Below are 22,356 nucleotides of genomic sequence, written 5' to 3'. Positions count from 1 at the left end.
TATACCTCGAGCAGGCAGCGGCAACTATCACTTCATTCTCCAGCTTCTCTCGGCATTCCCAGCGCCAGGGATGCTGCTCTCCTCAGAGGTACGAGCTTCAGGGTGGTCCATCCTGGGTGGAGAGAGTGCCACCTGCATCATCTCCTCACCCACTGGCCTGGCCTCTTACTGGTTTGAGCACCTTCCCTTCTGTGCCTCCTCTGGAGAGATTCAAACTTGAGTTGCAGAGCTCCGGTTCTTAGAGGTCCAGGTACCTGCCATATGGTGCTACCTCCTTAGAGGTTTGAGCACCCAGCTCCATGGGCCTCCCCCACCCTCTCTCAGGCACAGCCCCACATGCCCTGCCTCCAGGCTCCTAGCATCTGATAACACACTCCTTCCATTTTGTTCCCCCAGCCCTTCAGGTGGTAGTGCTTCCTGCAATTTTTAATCTTGATTACCTTAACCTTCCTTTTTTCACCCTTTCAGCCTTCACATATCTATGTAACCAGTCTCCTGTACTAAATCTCCTGTGTTGGAGTTATCCCTTGTGGTTTTTGTTTTTCTCATACAAGGGGTTTTCCATTTTCTAGGATAAAGTGAAAAACAGTTTTCCTTCATTCCTAATTCCTGACTACTACTCTAGTCTCAAGCCAGGCCATTCCCCTTCTTCTCTTCGTGCATCAGTATTCTGAAGTTGCTTTTAGTTGCCAGAACATGCACATTTTGTATTTTGTCTCAAGGATATTGCACCTGGTACAATGTGTACCAAGCACTGGTTATCACCAACTCCCCGCTGCATCCTTTCACCCTCTGGCCCACAGTGGTTGCGTGGCTAACGCCTGCACAATGCAGGTCAGAGGCTGTGTACTGTAGAGATTGTAGATAGGCTGTGCTCTAGGTTGTAATATCAGCTTTGCTATTTTATGGGCTTTATGACCTTTACTTCCTTAATGTGTGTTTCAGTTTCCTCATCTGGAAAATGGGTTTAATAATATTACCTACATGGAAAGCTTGTTGGAAAAGCTTTAATGAATTAATGTAAAGTGCTTTGAACATGGCTTGGGGCATAGGCATTGCTCAATAAGTGATAATAACTTGCTGTTATTATCAGCCATATGAGAATCCCCCTAGGATGCCTTTCCTGACCTCCAAACTCTGACAGGTTCTGCCTTTTGTATGCTCCTGTAGCACCCCTGCACTTCACCTTTTCAGTACTTAGTGTGCTTGGGATTAATTGGTTAGTGGCTTGTTTTCTTGCTATGGGTATAAATTGCATGAAGTTATATGAAGAGTCTGTGCTGTTCACTGTTAAATCCCTAGCATCCAGCAATGTGCCTGATAGCTGGTTGGACCTTTACTGTGTTTCTCCGAAAACGAGACCTAGCCGGACCACCAGCTCTAATGCATCTTTTGGAGCAAAAATTAATATAAGACATGGTATTGTATTGTATTATATTACATTATATTATAAGACCGGGTCTTATATTAAAATAAGACCAGGCCTTATATTAATTTTTGCTCCAAATGACGCATTAGAGCTGATGGTCCAGCTAGGTCTTATTTTCAGTGAAACATGGTAGTAAAGATTTCTAAAAATTGACTATTTTTAAAGAAAAACTATAGTGAGTTTGATAGGAGTTACTACAATGGATAGAGATGGTGGTGAAATTAATTAATTTAAATGATCGACTTTTCTGTTTTTATTACCTGCCAAAAAACTCTTGTATGGACGCTCTATAATAGGAGAGGAGAAATACCTGCCAATTTTGAAGCTGCTGTGGTATGACAAACAAGATTTAGCATCCCCCATCTTATTTCATTGTCACTAACCAAAAGGAAATGTTTCTTGGACTCTGATTAGACTGCATTTCTTATTTTTTTTCTGTAGCTTTAATCACCCTCCCCACCACCCCGGCTTGTGAAAATAATTTGTGCTTATTTGTGAATGTACAAAAAGTATAATGAAGTAAGCAAATATCATTGATAATTCCAGATAGAGATGACAGTTCTTCACATTTTGGTGTAAGCTTTTCTATCTACCTATACTGTATATACAAAGTTTTTCTCCCTACCCCTGTAATCATATTATGCATTCTGATTTTTAGTTTGCTTTTTCTTCATGTAATATACTGTGAATTTCTTTCCATATTAATTACTCATCATTTAAAAGTACTTGAAGAGTACGCTTTTATGTGGATGTGCAGTCTTTGTTTAACTGATCTGCTGAAGGAGGGACATTGGAGTTCTCATTTTTCACTTATGAAATGCTGGGACGAACATCCTTGTACATACAATCTTGTTTAACAAGCATTTTTTGAGTGCCTCCTATGTGTATTCAAATAGACGGTGCAAACACCTGGTCTGTGGGAAAGAACAAAATTGATGTGATCTCTGCTTTCATAGAGTGTAAGATAAATTCCTGGAAATGTAATTGATGGTGAAGTTTGGTTTGAATTGGTGATAAATTTAAATTATAAAATGTTTAAATTCTGTTTTACTCTTAGACTACTAGTATTAGGCATGTGAATTAGGACTCTAAGATGCTATTAGTCACTAATATTTTTAAACAATTTTTCCCTTTAATTAGGTACTTCCTAAATTTCATTAATGTATGAATTACTTGATTAGTTTTACTTGATTAGTTGTCTCACATCTCAGTGACTGCCCTGACTGATTGTTTCTAGTAAAGCTGAAAACCAGCATTTAAAGTAAAGAAGTTTATAAATTTGGCTTTTTTTGGTAATTTATACAGCTTTGGTATATGTACTTTAAAAAGTGAATCAGTGTTTTCTAATTCAGTGAAACTTTTACTGAATTAATTTTTGTCTTTTAATGAGACTGGATGTAATATGAACAACTTAGTAATTATGAATATTAAATTTGCTATTGAGGTAATTTCTTAATTAATAAGAAATTATTTTGCACTAGTGATTCAGAGCTACTGAAGGTAGAAGCATAGTTATGTACTAAGCCAGCATCTGACAGTATATGGGATAGTTGCCACTTTTTGAAGAATCTGGCTGCTTTCAGAGTACTGGAGTAATGTGGAAATATTTCCATCTTTTTTTTACCTTTCTTTCCTAACATGAAATAGCTCCTTACTTTTTGTAGGTATCACATAACCAAAGAACGCATGATTTGCAGTGACTGGAGTTCAAACCAAACATCATATCCCAGAAACTTGTTCTAAAACCTGAAAATTTATATGTGTAGAAGAATCCTTAAATACCAACTGCTGAATAATTCCTCTGGTATCTCTGCAGATTGAAGCTGTGTTTCCCATGAGCAATCCTTTATAGTGAACTCTATCTTCTAAAGCCTTTTCTTCCTCAGTCTTTTATTCTGTTCACGTGTAAATGTATATAGACAGTATTTTCTTTTAGTATTTCACTTTAAGTAAAAAGAAAGGTCTGATATATAATATATACACACACATACACATATATGTATCAAATAAGTGTGTTAAAATATGGATGGAAAATAAGCAATTATGACAGTAGAAGCAAATATACTAGCACCTTGGGATTTAATATTTATTCTGTTTGAACATTGTATTTAATTCTGAGCTTCTGGGCAACCAGTGAAAAGGGAAATATAAGTTCTGTCATCATCAGATGATCAGAAGAAACAAACCATTTTTTTTCCTGAATTTTAAAATTTATTAGCATAAGCCAGCTTTCCTCCAATTGTGAATATATGTTTTCTTATAACCTTAAATATTCCTAATATATATCTTGACGTAAGAGAAAGATAAGGTGTTTCCCTAGTTTATTTCGCCATGAAATGCTTTTTCAAGTAAATATTAAGCTTTGTAAAATGCTGGTTTAGGTCCTTAAACAACAGGATGGAGTGTGTCTTCAATACCATTTTTGCAGAAGATATCACAGTTGCTTTTTATTTGATCTTTTCTTATGTTGACTTAAATTCTTTTTGAAACACAATTCTGGATAAGGCTGACTTCTTCCAAGAAGCCTAAATTCTCCTTGCCCACCAAGAATTGCTGCTTTTGAAAAGCATGTGCAGGAAGGCTTTGGGAACTAAGTATTCGTGTTGTCTGCCAGCCTGCTGGCCTGGCAGTTGGTCTAGGAGTATCTCAGATACACAGTCAGTCCAGACTGAGGCAGATTTTATTTTCTAGTGACACCTGAGTCTCCAGAATCCCCATCTACTAGGGCTACAGCTGTTTCAATATGTAGCAAGAGCTCTCTACCTCCTCCCCAGGGGCCTGCTATGACTACTTATTTTAAAAATACTAGTAACAGCATGTTTCCAATCCAGTTCCCAAATGTAGCCCCTTTTGTCTTAATGCTCTATACCCTGTTATCACACACTTCTTTTACCTTAATCAGCTCTCCTATTTCTCTTCACCTAGCCTAAACCTGTCTATTTGCTCTGGTTTAATTTGTTTATATGAAACAAATTATCCTTTTTTATAACATCTGCCATGTACCATGTTAGCTTCCTGACTATTATTCTTCCATTCTTTCACTTAACAACGAACAAAAAGCAATCTAAAATGATTCTGTTCCTTTGAAGGTCCTGCCTTTTTTAACTTGCTAATTTCTTGCTGTCAATTTTCTCTCATTTTTTGAAGAGTTTGGTACCTGGGTGTGGTCTCCATGTTCACCCCAAATCTTGCCATTATCTATTTGGTGGCATTGCCTATCAGTCTGTAATTTTCTCAGCTTGAACTCGTCTGGACTGTATTTCTATACATTGTATGTAGTAGAGCTCCGTTCTTGATTCACTGATGGGAATCAGTGATGGTAACTTGACCATTTGAAGAATGACATATGTTAAAGTATTTAAATTCTCCCATATATTGATTGGCTCTAAGAAGATAAGGGCTAATAGAAATTCTCAAAGGCTTGTATTTAAAAATATTTCAATTTTATAGTAACGAATGAGAATTGTACCTGAAATGGTGATATCTGGCTGTATTGTAATTTTGATTCAAAGAGGGACTGTTCTGCTAACTGGAGTGTGGTAGAAAGGGCATTGGATAATTTGAGGTCTGGCCATATGCAAATCACTCTTTTTTTTTGTACTGCACAATGGAGAAAGTAATACCTAATTTGTATAGCTGTTGAGCAAACAAAATGCAGTCAATTGCATGTTTGTGTGTTGATGTGTTTTGTAAACTTTGATGTTTAACATTTAATAAAAATGATAGAATTATTCTTTCCTAAGATGGGTCATAAGGTTGCCTTTGAACATCACATTGTCTCCATAAAAAGCTTTGATTTCCCTGTAGTTTGTGTTTTTTTATAGGAAACAGTTTTTAAAAAAGAATATTTGTTATTTGTGGTACTTTAATTTGAATAATGGGGGGTGGTCGGGAATCTAGTGACCATTATTCCACATAGCTATTGTAAACCTAAGGAAAACAATTTAACTGTTATTTCGTATGACTCTATTCTTGGATTTATACTGTTAATATTACCTTTTTAATATTTATAGGTATATGATGTTGATTGATGGCACAAATGAAGTTTTTATGGTTGATAGAGATAATTCAGTATTTCATGTTTCAAATCTGGAATTTCCATTTCGTAAAGATCTCCGTATACATTTATCAAATACTCTCTTGGATGGGGTAAGTAATACTTTATCCTTTTTAAAAAAAATTAAACATTAACATTTTTGTTTCTCGTAAATGTGTATTTTTATTAATTAAATGTGAAGTTTAGAATTGCATCTAATTTTTTAATGTTTTTTTAAAATTAGGTATAATTGATGTATAAAGAATCAAATCTAGTTTTTATTAGGGTGTTAAATTCCATTTATTTCCTACCTGCAGTTACTGTCACTTGATCATTGTCTTGGGTGTGAGAGTAAGTGAACAAAATTAAATATTAATTATTTTGTTCTTTGTGATTGGAAACAAAATTCTTATTGAAAAAAACTAATTTTACTTTATTATTTTACTTGTCAGTTGAATTTTAATTAAGTGATAGGACATACCACATTTTCCCCTTGCCTCTTTAGCTATACGGACTAATAGTTCTTTTTCATAGAGAAGCATGCCTTTGTATGTAAGCAACCACTGTACTTTTACATTCAAATTTCAAAGGTGATAAGAGTTTTCCTATTTCAGAAAATCTGCATTTAATAATCATATAAGTACTTGATTAAAAATGTTTTAACTTTCTTTCATGCAAATAGCTTTCTTCTCCCCAATTCTAAAAATATCGATTCATTGTAAATAAAAACTAAATACAAAACATTACAAACAAGATGGTAAAAATCATCTGAACTCCTGCCATTTTGATGAGCATTATTCCAGATTTTTCTCTGTGCCAGAGTTCAGTCTTCTGTTTCTGAAGGATATGACACATTCATATTAATAATAGCAACTCACAGCTTAGATTCTTAAAGAGAATGTGTATCAGAATTTTTAGGGGGATTGGGACCCCACTTTTGGGTTCAGTAAGATTCTGAATAATTATGTACCTCTGCCCTGGTTGCAAATGAGTGCTCTGGTCAAATAGTTAAACACATAGATAATTACATAATTTTGCATGAAAAGAACTAAATGATATATGAGTTTTGTAACTTGTCTTTTTTTTCCACTTTAGCAATTTGTTTTGGATATCTTTCTCATAAATGTCTGAATGATACACCGTTGTATATGTATACCATATGCTACACCGTAACTTGGGGTTTCCAAACTATTTTGATTGTGAAAATTGTAGGGGATGTTTGTTGAAAATATGACCCATTCCAATAGCCCATCCTAGTCCTAATGAATTAGATTATCCCAGGGGCCAAGGTATCTATACTTTTAAAAAGTGCCCAAGTGGTTCTGTCAGGCAACTTTAAGAAACAATTCTTTGATTTTTTAAACCAGACCTTTTTTGGGGGACATTTTGACTTTTGTAGTTTTATTTTCTATTATAAGACACACTTGAATGTATATCCTTATACCTTTCCCTTTCACAATTGTGCAATTTTATAATTAAAAAGATTCGTAGAGGTGAGCTTGTAATGTGTATTTAGAATCTTGATTGCAAGTAACTGAAGTCCAATTTAAAGTAACTGAAGAAAAAAAGAACAAGAATGATTCAGATAATTATGTTTCAAGTTGGCCCGATTCAGGCTGGGTCTGGCTCAAATAATAGTGGCCATGCTTTGTCTTTCTCACTGTCTTTGCTTTACTTGTCTGGTTTCATTCCGCATGAAGGTTCTTGACACTTGAGAGGCAAATTTCATTGCCACTCAAGCTGAAAGATAACATTTTCTCCCAACATCCGTAATGTCGATCCCAGGGAAGACTCCACTCCGGAGGGCCTTGCCTGAATTATATACCATGGAGGAGTGGCAGTGGAGGCCAGGAACTCATTGGTAGCAGCACCACTTGGAGTGTGGGAATTAGGCTCCCAAGGAAGAGATGGTAACAGGCTGTACTGTGTTCACTATGCTGGATTCGAGGGCATGCCCATTTTAAATACTGACATGCGTAATTCCAGAAAGTTTGAACACATGTACAATTTACCATCCGTATATAAAGTTTCTGTACATTGTCTTAAATGGTTGGTTTTAAAAATTTTATATTTTCTAATTTGGTGAAGGACTTTTCCGTTTTAAGGGATAGTATAGCATAGTGGTTAAGAGCCCTAACTAAATCGGGGTGCCTTATTGACTCATTGACTCCATTCCTTATTACATGAGGGACCTTGTATAATTTCCTCAGTTTCCTCATCTATAATGAATTGAGGCTAATAACAATACTTAGTTCTTGGTGCTGTTGTGATGGTTTGTAAAGTGCCGATAATACCAAATAATTGGTATTTAAAACAAGTCCTGTTGTGTTTTAGAAGAGAAATAAATTGCATCTAGTTAGGAACTAAAGATGTATAATAGAGGAGTTGGCATTCAATATGGAAAATTTATGTAGAAAGAGCATTTTGTTGGACATAGGCTGAGGGCATTCCAGGTAGGAAATAATGCTTGAAAATTAGATGTTTAACCATCTTCAGATTTAACTTAGCAATACTATTTATTTTCACCCCAAAGTTGGATAACTGAGAGCAGCATAATAGACTCTTGTGAGGTTTTAAAATAGCAATATGATTCATGGTATCAATTTACTTGGACCAGAATTATAGTTGTCATATCTGTTTTTCCAGTTAGTTAATTAAAACAGCCCTCTGTAGTTTCCTGTTTCTTCTGTATTTTCATTTGCAAGTTGTTTTTGTAAAATTCCAAATCCAAGAATAACTCAAAACTACCTAATTGTCTGGCTGTCAGATGTGAGCACTGAAGCTTTTGTTTTTCCTCTCTAAATGATACTCTTTGACCCACAAAATGTGGAAAATAGGAGTTTAGAAATATGGCACTAATTCATTTGAAACAAATCAGTGAAATTCAATCAATTTTATATTGAAGCTAAGAGGAAGATATGGCAGTTAATCATTAAAGTTAATAGCAAGAATCTTGGAAAAATGGCGTGTCTTTTCAGCTGTTAATTTTTTATAAAGAATATGCATGCTCATTGTTAAAATTTTAGTAAGTCTGTACATTATAAAATAGAAAAATTCAATTATCCCAGAAGAGATTACATTTTAACATTTTGATGTACTTCCTTTTAGTCATTTTATTGTGCCTATGTTTATAGAACATGTATAATCAATATGTACATAGCTTGCATTGAATATATGCTGTGTGTCTGGGGTTCCATCATTTTCCTTCACTCTGAAGAATTGATTTTAGGATTTAAAAAAATTATTTTTATTCTTAAAAATTGAAATATACTAGCATACTATAAAATTCATCATTTTAGTGTACAATTCAGTGGTGTTTAGTATATTCGAAGGATTGTGCAACGATTACTGCTACCTAATTCCAGAGCATTTCATCACCTGGATGAACTCCGATAATTAGAAATGAGTCGGCTTTATCTGAAAGGATTTTAAGGAATGGGTTACCTTTGAGATGAGCTTTCAATGCCCACAGGTTTTCCAGAGAACAGTTAATTATCTCCTTTCATTGAAACCGTTCAAAGGTTCCTTGTTGCCCATAGCACTAAAGCCAAACTACTCAACATAATATTCTTTATATCCAGGCCATGCCAATGTCTTTAGCATCATCTTTGACTGTGAGCCCTTGAACCATAAGTTCCTCTTATACTGAGCTTTGACAATTTACCCCAAACCATCTTTTGTCTTACCTTTGTAATACCTTTTGTTCTGTCCACCATCCTGCTAGAAAGTGCCCACTGCATCTTTCAGGATTCAACTAAGGGCAATGCACCTTATCAAACCATTCTTTTACTCTTCAAGTAGAAATAACTGCTACTTCTTAACCTTGTATCTTATGTCCTTATTTGGCTGGCACAGTAGAGATACATACCTGTTGAATTAGTATAGCCATCAAATAGTAAACTAGTTAATAGCAATTAGTTTCAGTCTCAGAAATATTCTGGTTTAGACATTTAGGTCATTCTATCTATCTGGCCATCTGTTATTAATAGTATAATGCTTTGTTGGATTTATTTCCTTATATATTTTCCACTCTTTCTGGGACTTTGAGTTCCCTGAACATAGGCACTGTGTGTTTAATTTCTTTAGCACTTAGAGCTACTCCTAATACATAATTTGGGTTCAGGAGATACTGGATAGATAGGCAGAAGAGTGGATGCCCGGGGACTTCAACTAAAGGGAATGGAATATAGAAAAGTATAGAGGATAGAAAAATCACAAACATGCAGGAATTTTTTTGGGCGGAGTGAGTGGGAACCATAATGAAGGATTCAAGCTTCATATTTCTCCACAGTAATATTTAATACCAGAAGACAATGGAGCAATTTCTCACAAGCTCTTGAATGATATAAAGTTGATGTGCCTTGGTGTAGTTTTCTTCAGGTTTCTTATGCTTGGGGTTTCTTGAGTATCTTTTAAAGTTTTCATCAAAAGTAGAAAATTTTTTGCCATTATTTCTGCCATTCCCCCTTTTGGAGATATAAGTACTAATGCTCTTTTAATTAAAACAAACAAACTTTTTTCTCTCTGTGTTTCATTTTGGCTAGTTTCTGTTGCTATATCTTCAAATTCACTAATCTTTACTTCTGCAATGTCTAAATTGCTGTGCATCCCAACCACAGTATTTTTTCACCTCAGAAGTAGTTTTTACCTCTGGGAATTCATTTTCAGCCTCTGTGTGTGTGTGTGTGTGTGTGTGTGTGTATGTGTGTCTTCTATGTCTCTACTTAACTTTTGAATATGTGGAATACTGTTGTATAAGCCATCTTAGTGTTCTTTTTTTAAAAAAAATTTATTGGGGTGACAATTGTTAGTAAAATTACATAGATTTCAGGTGTACAATTCTGTATTACATCATCCATAAATCCCACTGTGTGTTCACCACCCAGAGTCAGTTCTCCTTCCATCACCATATATTTGATCCCCCTTACCCTCATCTCCCACCCCCAGCCCCCTTACCCTCTGGTTAACCTCTATGAGTTTTTGTTTCTCATTTGTTTGTCTTGTTCCTCTGTTGCTCCTGGCCCACATACCACATATCAGTGAAATCATACGGCTCCCTGCCCTTTCTGTCCGACTTATTTCGCTTAGCATCATACTCTCAGGATCCATCCATGTTGTCACAAATGTTCCCACATCATCCCCTCCCACTGCCGAATAGTATTCCATTGTGTATATACACCACAACTTCTTTATCCATTCATCTATCGAAGGACATTTTCGCCGTTTCCATGTCTTGGCCATCTTAGTGTTCTTGCCCAATAACTCTAACATATCTCTCACTTTGGGGCCTATATTGATTAATTTTTACCCTTTTTATGGGTTGTATATTTTTGCCTCTTCATATACCTGGTAATTTTTGATTAGATGCCAGGCATTTTGAATTTTACCATTTTGGGGTCTTGATATTTTTGTATTCCTATAAGTATTTGTGAGTTTTGTTCTGGGATGTAGTTAATTTATTTGGAACTAGTTTGTACCTTTTGAGTCTTGCTTTTGAGATTTGTTAGGTGGACTACAGCAGTCTTTAGGAATAATATTCTCCACTACTGAGACAAGATCCTTCTGAGTATTCATTACCCTGTGAATTATGAGATGGGAACAGGCATTATACACAATCTTGTGTCAGTGCTAGATATGGTTCCCTTTAAGACTTTTCCTTGCCAGGCCTTGAGTAGTTTCCTCACATGCATACTCTGTTGAATATTCAAAGGGGTCTATCGGTAGATATCTGGAGTTCTTTCCCTGGCTCGCTCTCTCTCTTTCTCTCTCTCTCTCTCTCTCGCTCTGGCTCTGGCTCTGTCTCTGTTTCTGTCTCTGTCTCTCTCTGTCTCATACTGTCCCCTAAGAGCTCTAGCATCATTGGTTTCCCTGGACAACCCGTTGTATTTTCTCAACTCATGGAGAAAGCTAGTTCCCCCTATCATCCCCCTGCCTGCATGAAGCCTGGAAACTCTCCTTGCAATAAACTGGGACAGTTATAGGGTTCATTTCCAGAACTTTTTTATCATGTAAAACTGAAACTCTATACCCATGAAACAGCTCCCCATGACCCCAAGCCCATGGCAACCATCATTCTACTTTCTATTTCTATGAATTTAACTACTTTTGATATCTCATATAAGGGAAATCATACAGTATTTGTCCTTTACTGACTTGATTATTTCACTTAGCATAATGTCCTCAAGGTTTATCCATGTTGTAACATTTGATAGATTTCTTTTCTTTTCAAGGCTGAATAATATTCCATTATACACACGCGGGCACGTGTGTATGTATAAAATGTCCAACAAATGAATGGATAAATAAAGGTGGCATATATATACATTAGGGTTGCTTCTACCTTTTAGCTATTGGAATAATGCTATAAACGTGGTTGTGCAAATATCTCTTCAAAACCTTGCTTTCAATACTTTTGGCTACATACCCATAGTGGGGTCACTGGATCATAAGATAGTTGTATTTTTAATTTTTTGAGGGAACTGCCATACTATTCTCCGTAGTGGTTGTACCATTTTATAATCCCACCAACAGTGTACAATCCCACCAATTTTTTAAACTAAATTTGAAGCTTAGTTATTTTGTTTACTTACTTTTTTGTAGCCTAGTTCAGAGATGGCAGCTGTGGGGAAGGGGACATTGTGTTTAGTGGGTTATTGGAAAGAACTCTGCCTGGGCATCGGGTCTTTGTTAGACTCCCTGGCTTCTGTTCTGTTTTAAAAACTCTTGGTGAATGTTTTTCTTCAGCTAGTTGGGAACCATGTTTTATTCCAATAATGCTCAGACTATTTCTTCAGTTTAGCATGGAATCTGGGAGCCTTTACTTTAGGCAGAAAGAGTGTCCTGCTATTTTTATTACTCTACAAATGAGAAGAGGGGAAAAAAGAGGATGAGAATAACCAGAGTTTTTATCTGTATTTGAGTGTAATAGTGACAGTTATCAATAATTTGTCATTTTACAAGTAGAGCTTCTGGGGATTTAGTGGGCTTGGAGCTGAACCCTGCTGTGCCTTTTTGTTCCACCAGAATCGTGGTAGTTTTTGTGCTGTCAATTTTTAAAGCTTACTCATTTGTTTATTCCTTTTTACTTGTTTTACTTGCTGATGATAATTGTTTTTTAATGTTTAAAGAAAGATATGTTGTTGCTCATTTCATCAGGTATTTTGGGAGGGAAATTCTGTGATGTCTGCAATCTGAACCTGGAAGGCCACTTAATTTCCATCCACCAGTTTTGAAAAGAATAATTAATTGAAACTTATTATTGGCACCGCCCTGTGGCTCATAAAATTCTCAGATACAAGTATTAAAATATTTCATTAAACAGTTAAAACAATGAAAGTGAGAGTTAGATTCAAGACAATAATCATTAATATGTTTGTAGCTTAGCAAATACGTATTTGAGAAAGAAATTAATTGGTAATAGTTTCTTAAAACAACAAAATATACTTGTCCTAAATCAGTGTGTTTGTAATTCTAGATGGTTGTGTGTGGAACTTCTGTCATGAAATTAGATTAAAAAACCTGTTTAGTTTGGAAGACTATAAGGAAAGTATAGTAATTTTAGGTCAAACCTATTATTAAGAATTAAAATTTTATAAAATACTGCATTATTTACCTGTAATCATTCTTTAGTCTTTTCTGTCAGTGCAGAATTTAAGTTCTTTTCATTTAATGGCTGTGATATATTCTTTCATCCTGTTCCCCTTAGATCAAAATAGACGGACATGGAACCACGTGGGTCATAAGGGGATTATATTTATTATAAGGGCACCATTTACACTTGTAGATTTTGTGATTAAAGTAATTGGTATATAACAAAATATAAAGCAATAATGATTTAACAAAATTATTTTTAAAATGTCCCTGATATTTGGAATTCAAAATTTGTAGTCTTCTTATCCCAATAGTTGCTTAGTAATTCAAACATAAAACAAAATATAGCATAGAAATTAAAATATAAAAAATATAAGGAGATATTGTCATATGACTTTATTTCAATACAGAATAAACTCGTGATGGGGATTTTTGGGGTGCTGACTATTGATTTGATCTGGGTATAAGTGTGTTCACTTTGAAATTTTATCAAGTTGTATAATTTATGTTTTATGTGCTTTCTGTGTATATGTTATATTTCAATCAAATTAAAGAAATTGCTGTTAAAGAATGAAGAAACTTATCTTCTTTTCTCTTTGAAGGAAATGATTATTGACAGAGTAAATGGACAAGCCGTTCCTCGATATTTGATTTATGACATAATTAAATTCAATGTAAGTATCTTCTATAATTTATAAAATAAAAATTGTCACTGAGATAATAGATGTTTTAACAAATAAAAAGTGTTGCTACCTTAGACATAGCAGGAAAGAAAAATTGTGATTCTTTCAAGTTATTTTTACATCTTTTCTTTCTCTTGTTGCCTAATATTTTGCACATTTGTCTTTAGATTCTTTAGGTACTTCAAGTGAGTAAAGAAAAACAGTTTAACTGGGATAAAACGAGATAATATATTGTAAAATGGAAATGTCTTGGTTTTAGTTATCCTGTATTTGATTTAAAAATGGAGTCCCCCAATTTTATTATTGTCTGTCACTTAAAAAAGAGAGAGAGGAAATTGATCATGAATGTTGAATGTATAACTTGGAGGCACAAATATGTTATTCTTGAGTACAGGCAGGAAACTTAAAAACAAAGTATAAAATTCCCTATTGTAAATCGGTATCAAAAAAGAGAAATTATATTCTCTATCCATTTCCTGTAGTTTTAGACTATCCAAGAATCTGTTTGTTAGTGTTTAATTGAATGTCAAAATTATTTAGGTAGTACAAGATGAATTCTGTAATGGAAGAAATTCAGTCGTGTACATCTATGAAAAGGTATAATCATTGCTCTAGAAATACATTATCCAGTTTGTATAATCATTTATTATTTCAAGCAGACTGAAAGCAATTAAGAATTCTGGAATTAAAAGTGTTACGTTGTAAGGTTTTGAAGATTTATAACAAACTTTTTAAAACCTTTTTTTTGAGGAGTATATATTTTAAATTGCAGTATTAATATTTAAGATTACATTAATCCATATCACTTAATGGCATTTTTTCCTGGAAATTTTCAATGCATATATCTCATTTTATTTTGTTGAATTTCTATATTTTAAACAGAATTTCAAATATAAGAAACTCAAGGTCAGAAACCATCAAGTTTGAATTTTGTTCTGTTTGTGACTACTGTATTCCTCAAAAGTGATACTTTCCAGAATTGACTTACTCTTATCACAGATCTTGGAATAATGTTCCTTGGCCCATAATGAGACATAAAGAGTGGGGACAGCCTTGTTTCTTTGTGAATGGGGAAGCACTGTCTCCTTTGCCTCTTTATACTGAGTTGTGCTGTGAAATGTGTGTAGTGCAGGTTTACTTCTTAGCCTGGGGACTTTGTCATAGACAGTAACCTTCCAATTCGTTAAAAAAATAGGAAAAATTTCAGTATACACCAAAGTACAGAGAATAATATAAAGAATACTTACGTACTGACCACCAGATTTGTTGAAGCTTAACTTTGTCATTTTTACTCCACTTTCTTTTTAATAAGAAATGATTACAGATTCAGTAGAGGTTTCTTGTGCACACCTCTATCATCCTATCCTTGACCCAGAAGTAACAACTTCTACCCTGAATTTGGTGTTTATTATCCCCACGAATGTTTTTAATACCTTGACTATCAATGTGTGTGTCTATAAGCTAGATACGGTGTTTTTTTTGCAAGGTTTCTAGTGATATAAATGTCATAATACCTACCGTGGTACCCAACATTTGCTCCACAATATTTTGTAGATTTATCTGTTAATATGTGTAGCTTTAGTTCATTCATTTTAATTACTGTTGATGATTACATTGTATAAATATATGGAATTTATCTTTTCTCTTCTTTTTTTTTAAAATTAAAATTTATTGGGGTGACAATGGTTAGTAAAGTTACATAGACTTAAAGTGTACAGTTCTGTAATACATCATCTATTTGTCACATTGTGTGTTCATCACCCAAAGGCAGTTCTCCTTCTATCACCATATATTTGACCATCTTTTTTCCTCTTGATGGACATTTGAATTTCCATAGTTTGTGCGTTGAACACTTTTATATGTTTTATTCTTGTGCACATGTGTTAAAGTTTCTCTAGGACGCTTCTCATTCTTGGGATATAATCATCTGGAAAGTGTTTTAAAAAGTCTTGTCCCTTATCCCTGCAACACGGAGATTCTCATTGTATTGGCAACTTCAGCTTTATCAGCTGCATTGCTAAATTCCTCTCAGAAGTAGTTATACCAGTTTACTACAGTTGGTATTATCAGATAACCGATTTTTTCCATTTGGATATGTGTGAAATGATATCTCGCTTTGTTTTAATTTGCTTTTCCCTGATTGCTAATGAAGTTAAGTATATTTCATACATTTTTACTCATTTGATTTTTTTCTTTAGTGACTTAATTGTAGATTCAAATAATTTTTTAATTTTCTCTTTGATTGCCAACCTTTTTTTTCTGTTTAATGTGTAGGAATTCATTATCTTTTCTGTATTCTAATTATTTCCTGGTTATAAATGTGGCAAACAATATCTTTTCTAATTTAGTTTGCATTGATCCACAGAAGTTTTTCATTTAATGAAATCAAACTTATTAGAACTCAAAGTTTGTGTGTTTGTGTCTTTATTTAGGAAATTCATCCATATTTCGCTGTAAAATGATTAATCATTTTCATCTCTAGGTCTATAGTCATTCATTCAGTAAATATTTATTGAGTGCCTTTTGCCATACTTCATTGATTTTAAATATTTCTGATAGTAGGATATATTTATAATTAAAACACCAGATATTTAACTCTTTAATTTACTATGGAGGCTTCATTGATGATTAACCACTGATGATAAACTCTGTTTATTTTGAATCAGCAAATTAAGATCACTATTATAAAAAAAAATCACAGTTAAAAAATTTTCAATTCTTTAGTTTATTTTGTTCAGCAGGATTTTAATTGATCATCTTTTATATATCAAGTATTGTTCTAGGTATTGGGTATACAGATTAATAAGACATAATTTCTTGTCTTTAGGGAATTCATAATTTAGTGCACTGGCCTCCAAAGGCCACTTCCACAACACTTTATTGGGGTTTGAGAAGAAAACAGGAGAACTTCTGTTTATTTTTTACATATTTATTCAATTCTTATGTTTTATAACATACACAGTTGTATATGTCTGCAATTTATTAAAAGTTAATATATGTATATACATTTGTTAGGATACCATGTTTCCCCGAAAATAAGAATAGAATAGAATAGAATAGAATAGAATAGAATAGAATAGAATAGAATAGAATAGAATAGAATAGAATAGAATAGAATAGAATAGAATAGAATAGAATAGAATAGAATAGAATAGAATAGAATAGAATAGAATAGAATAGAATAGAATAGAATAGAATAGAATAGAATAGAATAGAATAGAATAGAATAGAATAGAATAGAATAGAATAGAATAGAATAGAATAGAATAGCAGGTCTTATATTAATTTTTGCTTCAAAAGACGCATTAGAACTGATTATTGGGCTAGGTCTTATTTTCGGGGAAACACGGTATGTGTTTGGATACAAAATAAAAATAAATTTGCAGACCATGAAGAAATAACAATAGTAATATCATAAGTATAACTACAAAGATATATGAGAGATATAGAAATATATGAGAAATAATGGAGAGGAGAGTATTCTAACTTACGCTGGGTATAGTTGAGTCATTGAAGTGTGGAATTTCCTACAGATAAAGTGACACAGTTTAATTTTGAAGGTCAGGAGCATTAGATGGTTGTCAGTGTATTTGATGTGTGGTGATACATGGGACATAGCAGAAAATGAGAATGGATTGGTGAGTAGGGGGCCAGTTTACTTGAATAAGGCATTTTAGCTTAGTTCTGTTTGTAATAGGAAACTATTGAAGGGTTTAGTTATGGTAATGATATGATCATACTTTTATTGTTTGAAAGATAACTCCAGTGGCAGCATGGATAGTGTTTTGAAGTGAGAAAGAACGCAAAGCAGGCTAATTAGTCAATACGTATTGAGTGCTTCCTGTAGTCTATTCTGAATGATTCAACAACACCTGTCTATCAAGAGCTTTCTTTATGACAGGCAGCATAGATTGGAAGGTAAACTTGCTTTCAATCTATTCTTGTTGTTTTAGTGAATTTATGTGTATTTTAAAGCGAAATGTATCTAGGAAGGAATGTAGACAAATTTATTTTTAACAGTTGTTAGACTTTCGTTCTTTCTTAAAATTAAGGGCTTGTTTGTCCCACTTGACTTTTACAGGGGTCTGAATTAATCTAACAGGCCTAATAAACCTAGTATTTTAGATTACACATGGATTGTGTGGTCATTCACTAGAATTTCCTCAATAAATACCCTTCACAAACAGTTATAGGCCTGAATGTAAAGGGAGCATATTCTACCTCATACCTAGCGCTTGCTTACTTTCTCTTGCTCCTTTTTCTTTGCTGAATATCAAAATTATCATCCTTTCAAAGTTCAGAAAAAGTCATCTTCAAGGCATATTTATTGTTCACAGCTTAAGCGAGTGCTGTCACCCCTTTGTGAACATTAACTTGGGTGAATGTTAGGTTGAGTAATATAGATTTGAGAAGAGGAAGAAGACAGAAAAGATGGGAAAAATGCATTGACGGGTGTACAATTGCCGAGTAAAGAAGAGTGGTACTTGATATACCATTGAGGTGATGCTGCTAATCTGGACACTTACTGTCACCCACATGATGTGTTAAACAATATTTGTATGTACCGTTAGGCTCGGGCAAGTCCCTTTCCTCAACTCATACCAAAGCATACGTGCACTTTTTATTCCGTGGTTTAAACCATACGAGTATATACTATGTACCATGTAGTATATATACTGTATGTGCACATATGGGGGGAAGAGAACTTGCTTTATAACTGTATAATTGAATATATTATGTAAACTGTGTTCTATATTAGTTTTCAGAGTTGAGCATGTGTTTGTCTAATAAATACCTTCTACTTATTGATGCCTGTAAAGTGGTAGCACTTTAAACAAAAAAAAATAGTCGGTGATACTGCTTAATTTGATGTATTGTTTGCTTATTTGCTAATACTTTCATGAATTGTGTGGATTTTAGTTTTCATACAGGTTTTACTAATTCATATACTTTTATTCATATAAGTGATAAAAATTATTAGTATAGTCATACTTTAATTCAGATGTGAAAATTTTGGATCAATTTTTATTAGAGTAGATTTATACCACTTTCCCATACTATTTTATGCATTTATAATTTTAAAATAAATAACTGTGTATTTGTATGTTTAAGTATGCTTCTATCATTAGTCAAATTAATTTTCAGGGCTAGCGTGTACGGTGCATTGGGCTGCTCCAAAGGATGCTGTTTACACAGACGTCTGTACAACGTGACAGCCTTGATAATTATGCTGAAAAAATAGTCTTTAGAGTTGAAAATTAAATAATTGTCTCATTTAATTCAGGCACAACCAGTTGGAGATTGTGATTTTAATATTCGTCTGCAGTGTATAGAACGAGAAATAATAAATCCTCGTCATGAAAAAATGAAGACTGGGCTCATTGACAAAACACAGGAACCATTTAGTGTCAGAAATAAGCCATTTTTTGACATTTATACTTCAAGAAAGGTAACATTTTCTAATTAATACTTATAATGTATCCTAATTCAGCTTGTAAAAGGAACATAAATGACATTTTCCTGCCAAATTGTCTTGAGTTTTTCCAGCAATTACTTGAATATAGTACGTTTGTTTATAATATAGTATTGTTTTGGACAAATGTACAATTAACCAAGTCTCCGCCTCCTTAGTAAGGTTCTCTCTCAGTGATGGAAACTTAAGCTAGGTTCCTTCCTTGTTTCTCATAATAGTTTTTGATTCATGGCTGTTGGTCTGTATTATGTTTTTAAAAAGGCTGTAAGCACTTTAGAGTTATATAAGAATGAAAATAACATGTTAGGCCTTCTGAAAGTACACAGTATTTAGTACACAGTCTTATTTTAAAAATTCGTTTACATAAATATGTATATACATACACACATGAAAGGTTTTCTTTTATTATTGATTTTTGTTGTTTGAATACTTAAAATGCATCATAGTAAATATTCTGGGACTGTTGTTTTTTCACTTAACAGTGTGGATGGAAAAATTTCCATGTCAATGCATAGAGATTTGCCACATTATTTTTTAGATGCTGCACAGTATTTGACAGTAAAGATGCACCATGGAATTATTATTTTTGGGAGGAGGGATGGTTATGATAGAATAATAATAGATATAGCAACATATGCAATTATATGTTTTAAGCTCTTTTCTAATATAACCTCACATATTAGGTGATGTAAGTTTTTGTTGTATTTTGCCTGCTTCTACTCATGTCCACTCAATTTTGTATTCGCCCTTAGATATAGTATTAGCAGTAATCTCAGCTCTAATGCAGGCCTTTTTCTTAACAAATGTAAAGTTAACCATTCTGTCATTAATATTTTGCATAATACCTATGTGGCATGGAACTGTTGGTTGACTTCTGCTGCCCTGATCTTCCCACAATTCACTGCTTGCCTTTTGTGTCTGTTTTGGCAGCTGGCATATTATATAGGGGTGCCTACAAGAGCCTGTGCTCCTCTGTGCCCTGCCCAGTTGGTAGGGTAAGGATAACATTGATACTTAACGTGGGCCACACCCTTGGTGGAAATCTGCTTATTGGAGCTATGTAGTCTTACAGAAATATTTTCTAAATTATAAGGACAGTGTAAAAGTTGGGCAGAAGCCAACTTGTTTCAGTTTGCATTCGTTTTAAAAAAAACTAATTTGACAGCTTGTGCTGTCATAATTCAAAGTTCAGCATTTAAGAAAATATGTCTTAGTATAGTTTCATTAGTCTCAATCAGGGCTGCTTAGAAATATTTGGCAGTGGATGACTGTGAGAACTGTTCTTTAGGGATCTGAAGAAGTTATGTTGAACAACTTTTAATGTAGTTTTTCACTAGGAAAACATGATGCTCTAACTTTTTTTTTTAATACTTAGCTTATATAACCCCTTTTTAAAATCATAGGATATATTTTTAAAGCAGTTCTCATATTTGGAATTTTAATTATTAGCCTTCTCTTCAGCCCTTTTCAGTTCTTACTGTTATTTTTTGTTCGCAGTTTCTCTTAAAATTGTTTTTGGTTGTGGAATACAGAAGGAAAGTTGCAGAAGGAAAGTTGCAGCAGAGTTGGTCGAAAGGGGAAGACTAGTAACACCAGATATAGGGTAATAGCTGGCAGGTTATTGCTCTAGAGATTCTTATTATTTTTATCTTTGCTAATGGGAATGATAAAATAGTGATATTATGAATGATAAAACATTTGTCAGCGAAGTATAGATCATTTTTATGAGAAAAGCTAGTTTTTATGTGGTTTTAAACAAAATTTATAACTATAGAAAAATACATACTTTTTTGTAGAAAATAATAGAATTTCATTTCTCTATAAGATCTTGAAGATAACTTGATTTTAGGACTTTATTAGTGTAGCTCTATTAACAACCTCTTCATTTTGCCTAATTTGATCCATCAAATACAGGGCAGGGATAATGCGTTGTTCAGTTTTTTAACTTGATATACATAGTTAGAATACAGCATCCAAAACAGTAATAACAAGTAACATTTTCTCAAATTACAATGTTATTTGTATTTCCAGTTTGAAAGCCAATTAGAAAAGAATTCTTTGAATAGATTAAATATGGTTAACAAAAATTTTAAAGTCACATAGCAAGTAGTTTCTCAGAAAGTTTCCTATTAATTTTATCATCTTCTCAGAAGAGTAGCCATTACTGTTAGTATTTGGTATATCCATCAGAATTTCTTTATGCGTGTACAAGCAAATACATTTAGCATCTTACCACCCTTATCACACTTAAGAAGTGATTCTTAACATACTGTTCTATACATTTATTTATTTATTTATTTATTTATTTATTTACTTACTTACTTACTTGCTTACTTATGTATTGCTTCCCCTGGCTCCAGTAGTGGTACATAGAGATCACCTTCATTCCTTTTTTAAATAGATGCACAGATTTCCATTTTCTCAGTGTACCATAATTTAACTATTTCATAGTCGTAGACATTTGTGTTGTTGTTAACATCTTGATAAGTTTTTGTTCGTTTGTTTTGCATATGGGTATCTAATTGATTCTGTACCAATTATTGAAGACACTATCCTTTTTTCATTGAATTTCTTCTGTAACTATAAAAAAATAGATGTCATGTACGTCTGGGTCTACTGATAGACTGTTCTGTCCTCTTGATCTATTTGTCTGTCTATGCAAGTACCACACTGTCTTGATTACTTAACTTTATAATAAATCTTGGAATCAGAATTAATCTTCCAACTTTATACTTCTTTTTTGGAGTTGTTTTGGCTATTTTAGTCCTTTGCGTTTTCATATGAGTTTTAGAATCAGCTGCCAATTTCTACAAAAAAAGCCTGCTGGGATTTGGATTGCGGTTGCATTGAAGATGTAGGTCAAATTAGGTGGAGAATTGACATCCTAGCAATTTCGCATTTTCCAGTTAATCAACCCGGTAGGTCTCCTTTTTTTCCATTATTTTTCTCCCAGAAATTTTTGTAGTTTGAAGTATTAGGTTTTACTCATTTGATTTTTTCCATGTTTATTTTATACTGTATGATGCTATTATCAATAGCATTTAAATTTTTTTAAAATCTCGAATTCTTAGTATCATAGGGATACATTGATTTTCTGTATATTGATCTTTTATCTTGCCAAACTCATTTATTATTCTTACAGCTT

The 22,356-nt window shown here is 33.5% G+C and overlaps 1 protein-coding gene across 2 annotated transcripts in view; it reads left to right on the top strand.

Moving 5' to 3' along the window:
• RNGTT (RNA guanylyltransferase and 5'-phosphatase) overlaps window positions 1-22,356 on the top strand; it is a 240,829-nt gene that overhangs the window by 64,425 nt on the left and 154,048 nt on the right. For both annotated transcript variants that reach the window (XM_019743291.2, XM_019743290.2), the window contains exons 9-11: window positions 5,443-5,578; window positions 13,658-13,729; window positions 19,023-19,187. In XM_019743291.2, the coding sequence (XP_019598850.2) occupies window positions 5,443-5,578; window positions 13,658-13,729; window positions 19,023-19,187 (373 nt within the window). The remainder of the gene's footprint in view (window positions 1-5,442; window positions 5,579-13,657; window positions 13,730-19,022; window positions 19,188-22,356) is intronic.

This window comes from Rhinolophus sinicus, linkage group LG05, assembly GCF_036562045.2.
Source record: "Rhinolophus sinicus isolate RSC01 linkage group LG05, ASM3656204v1, whole genome shotgun sequence".
Taxonomy (NCBI): Eukaryota; Metazoa; Chordata; class Mammalia; order Chiroptera; family Rhinolophidae; genus Rhinolophus; species Rhinolophus sinicus.
Note: the sequence above shows the minus strand (reverse complement) of the source record. Positions and strands in the feature narration are given on the sequence as shown.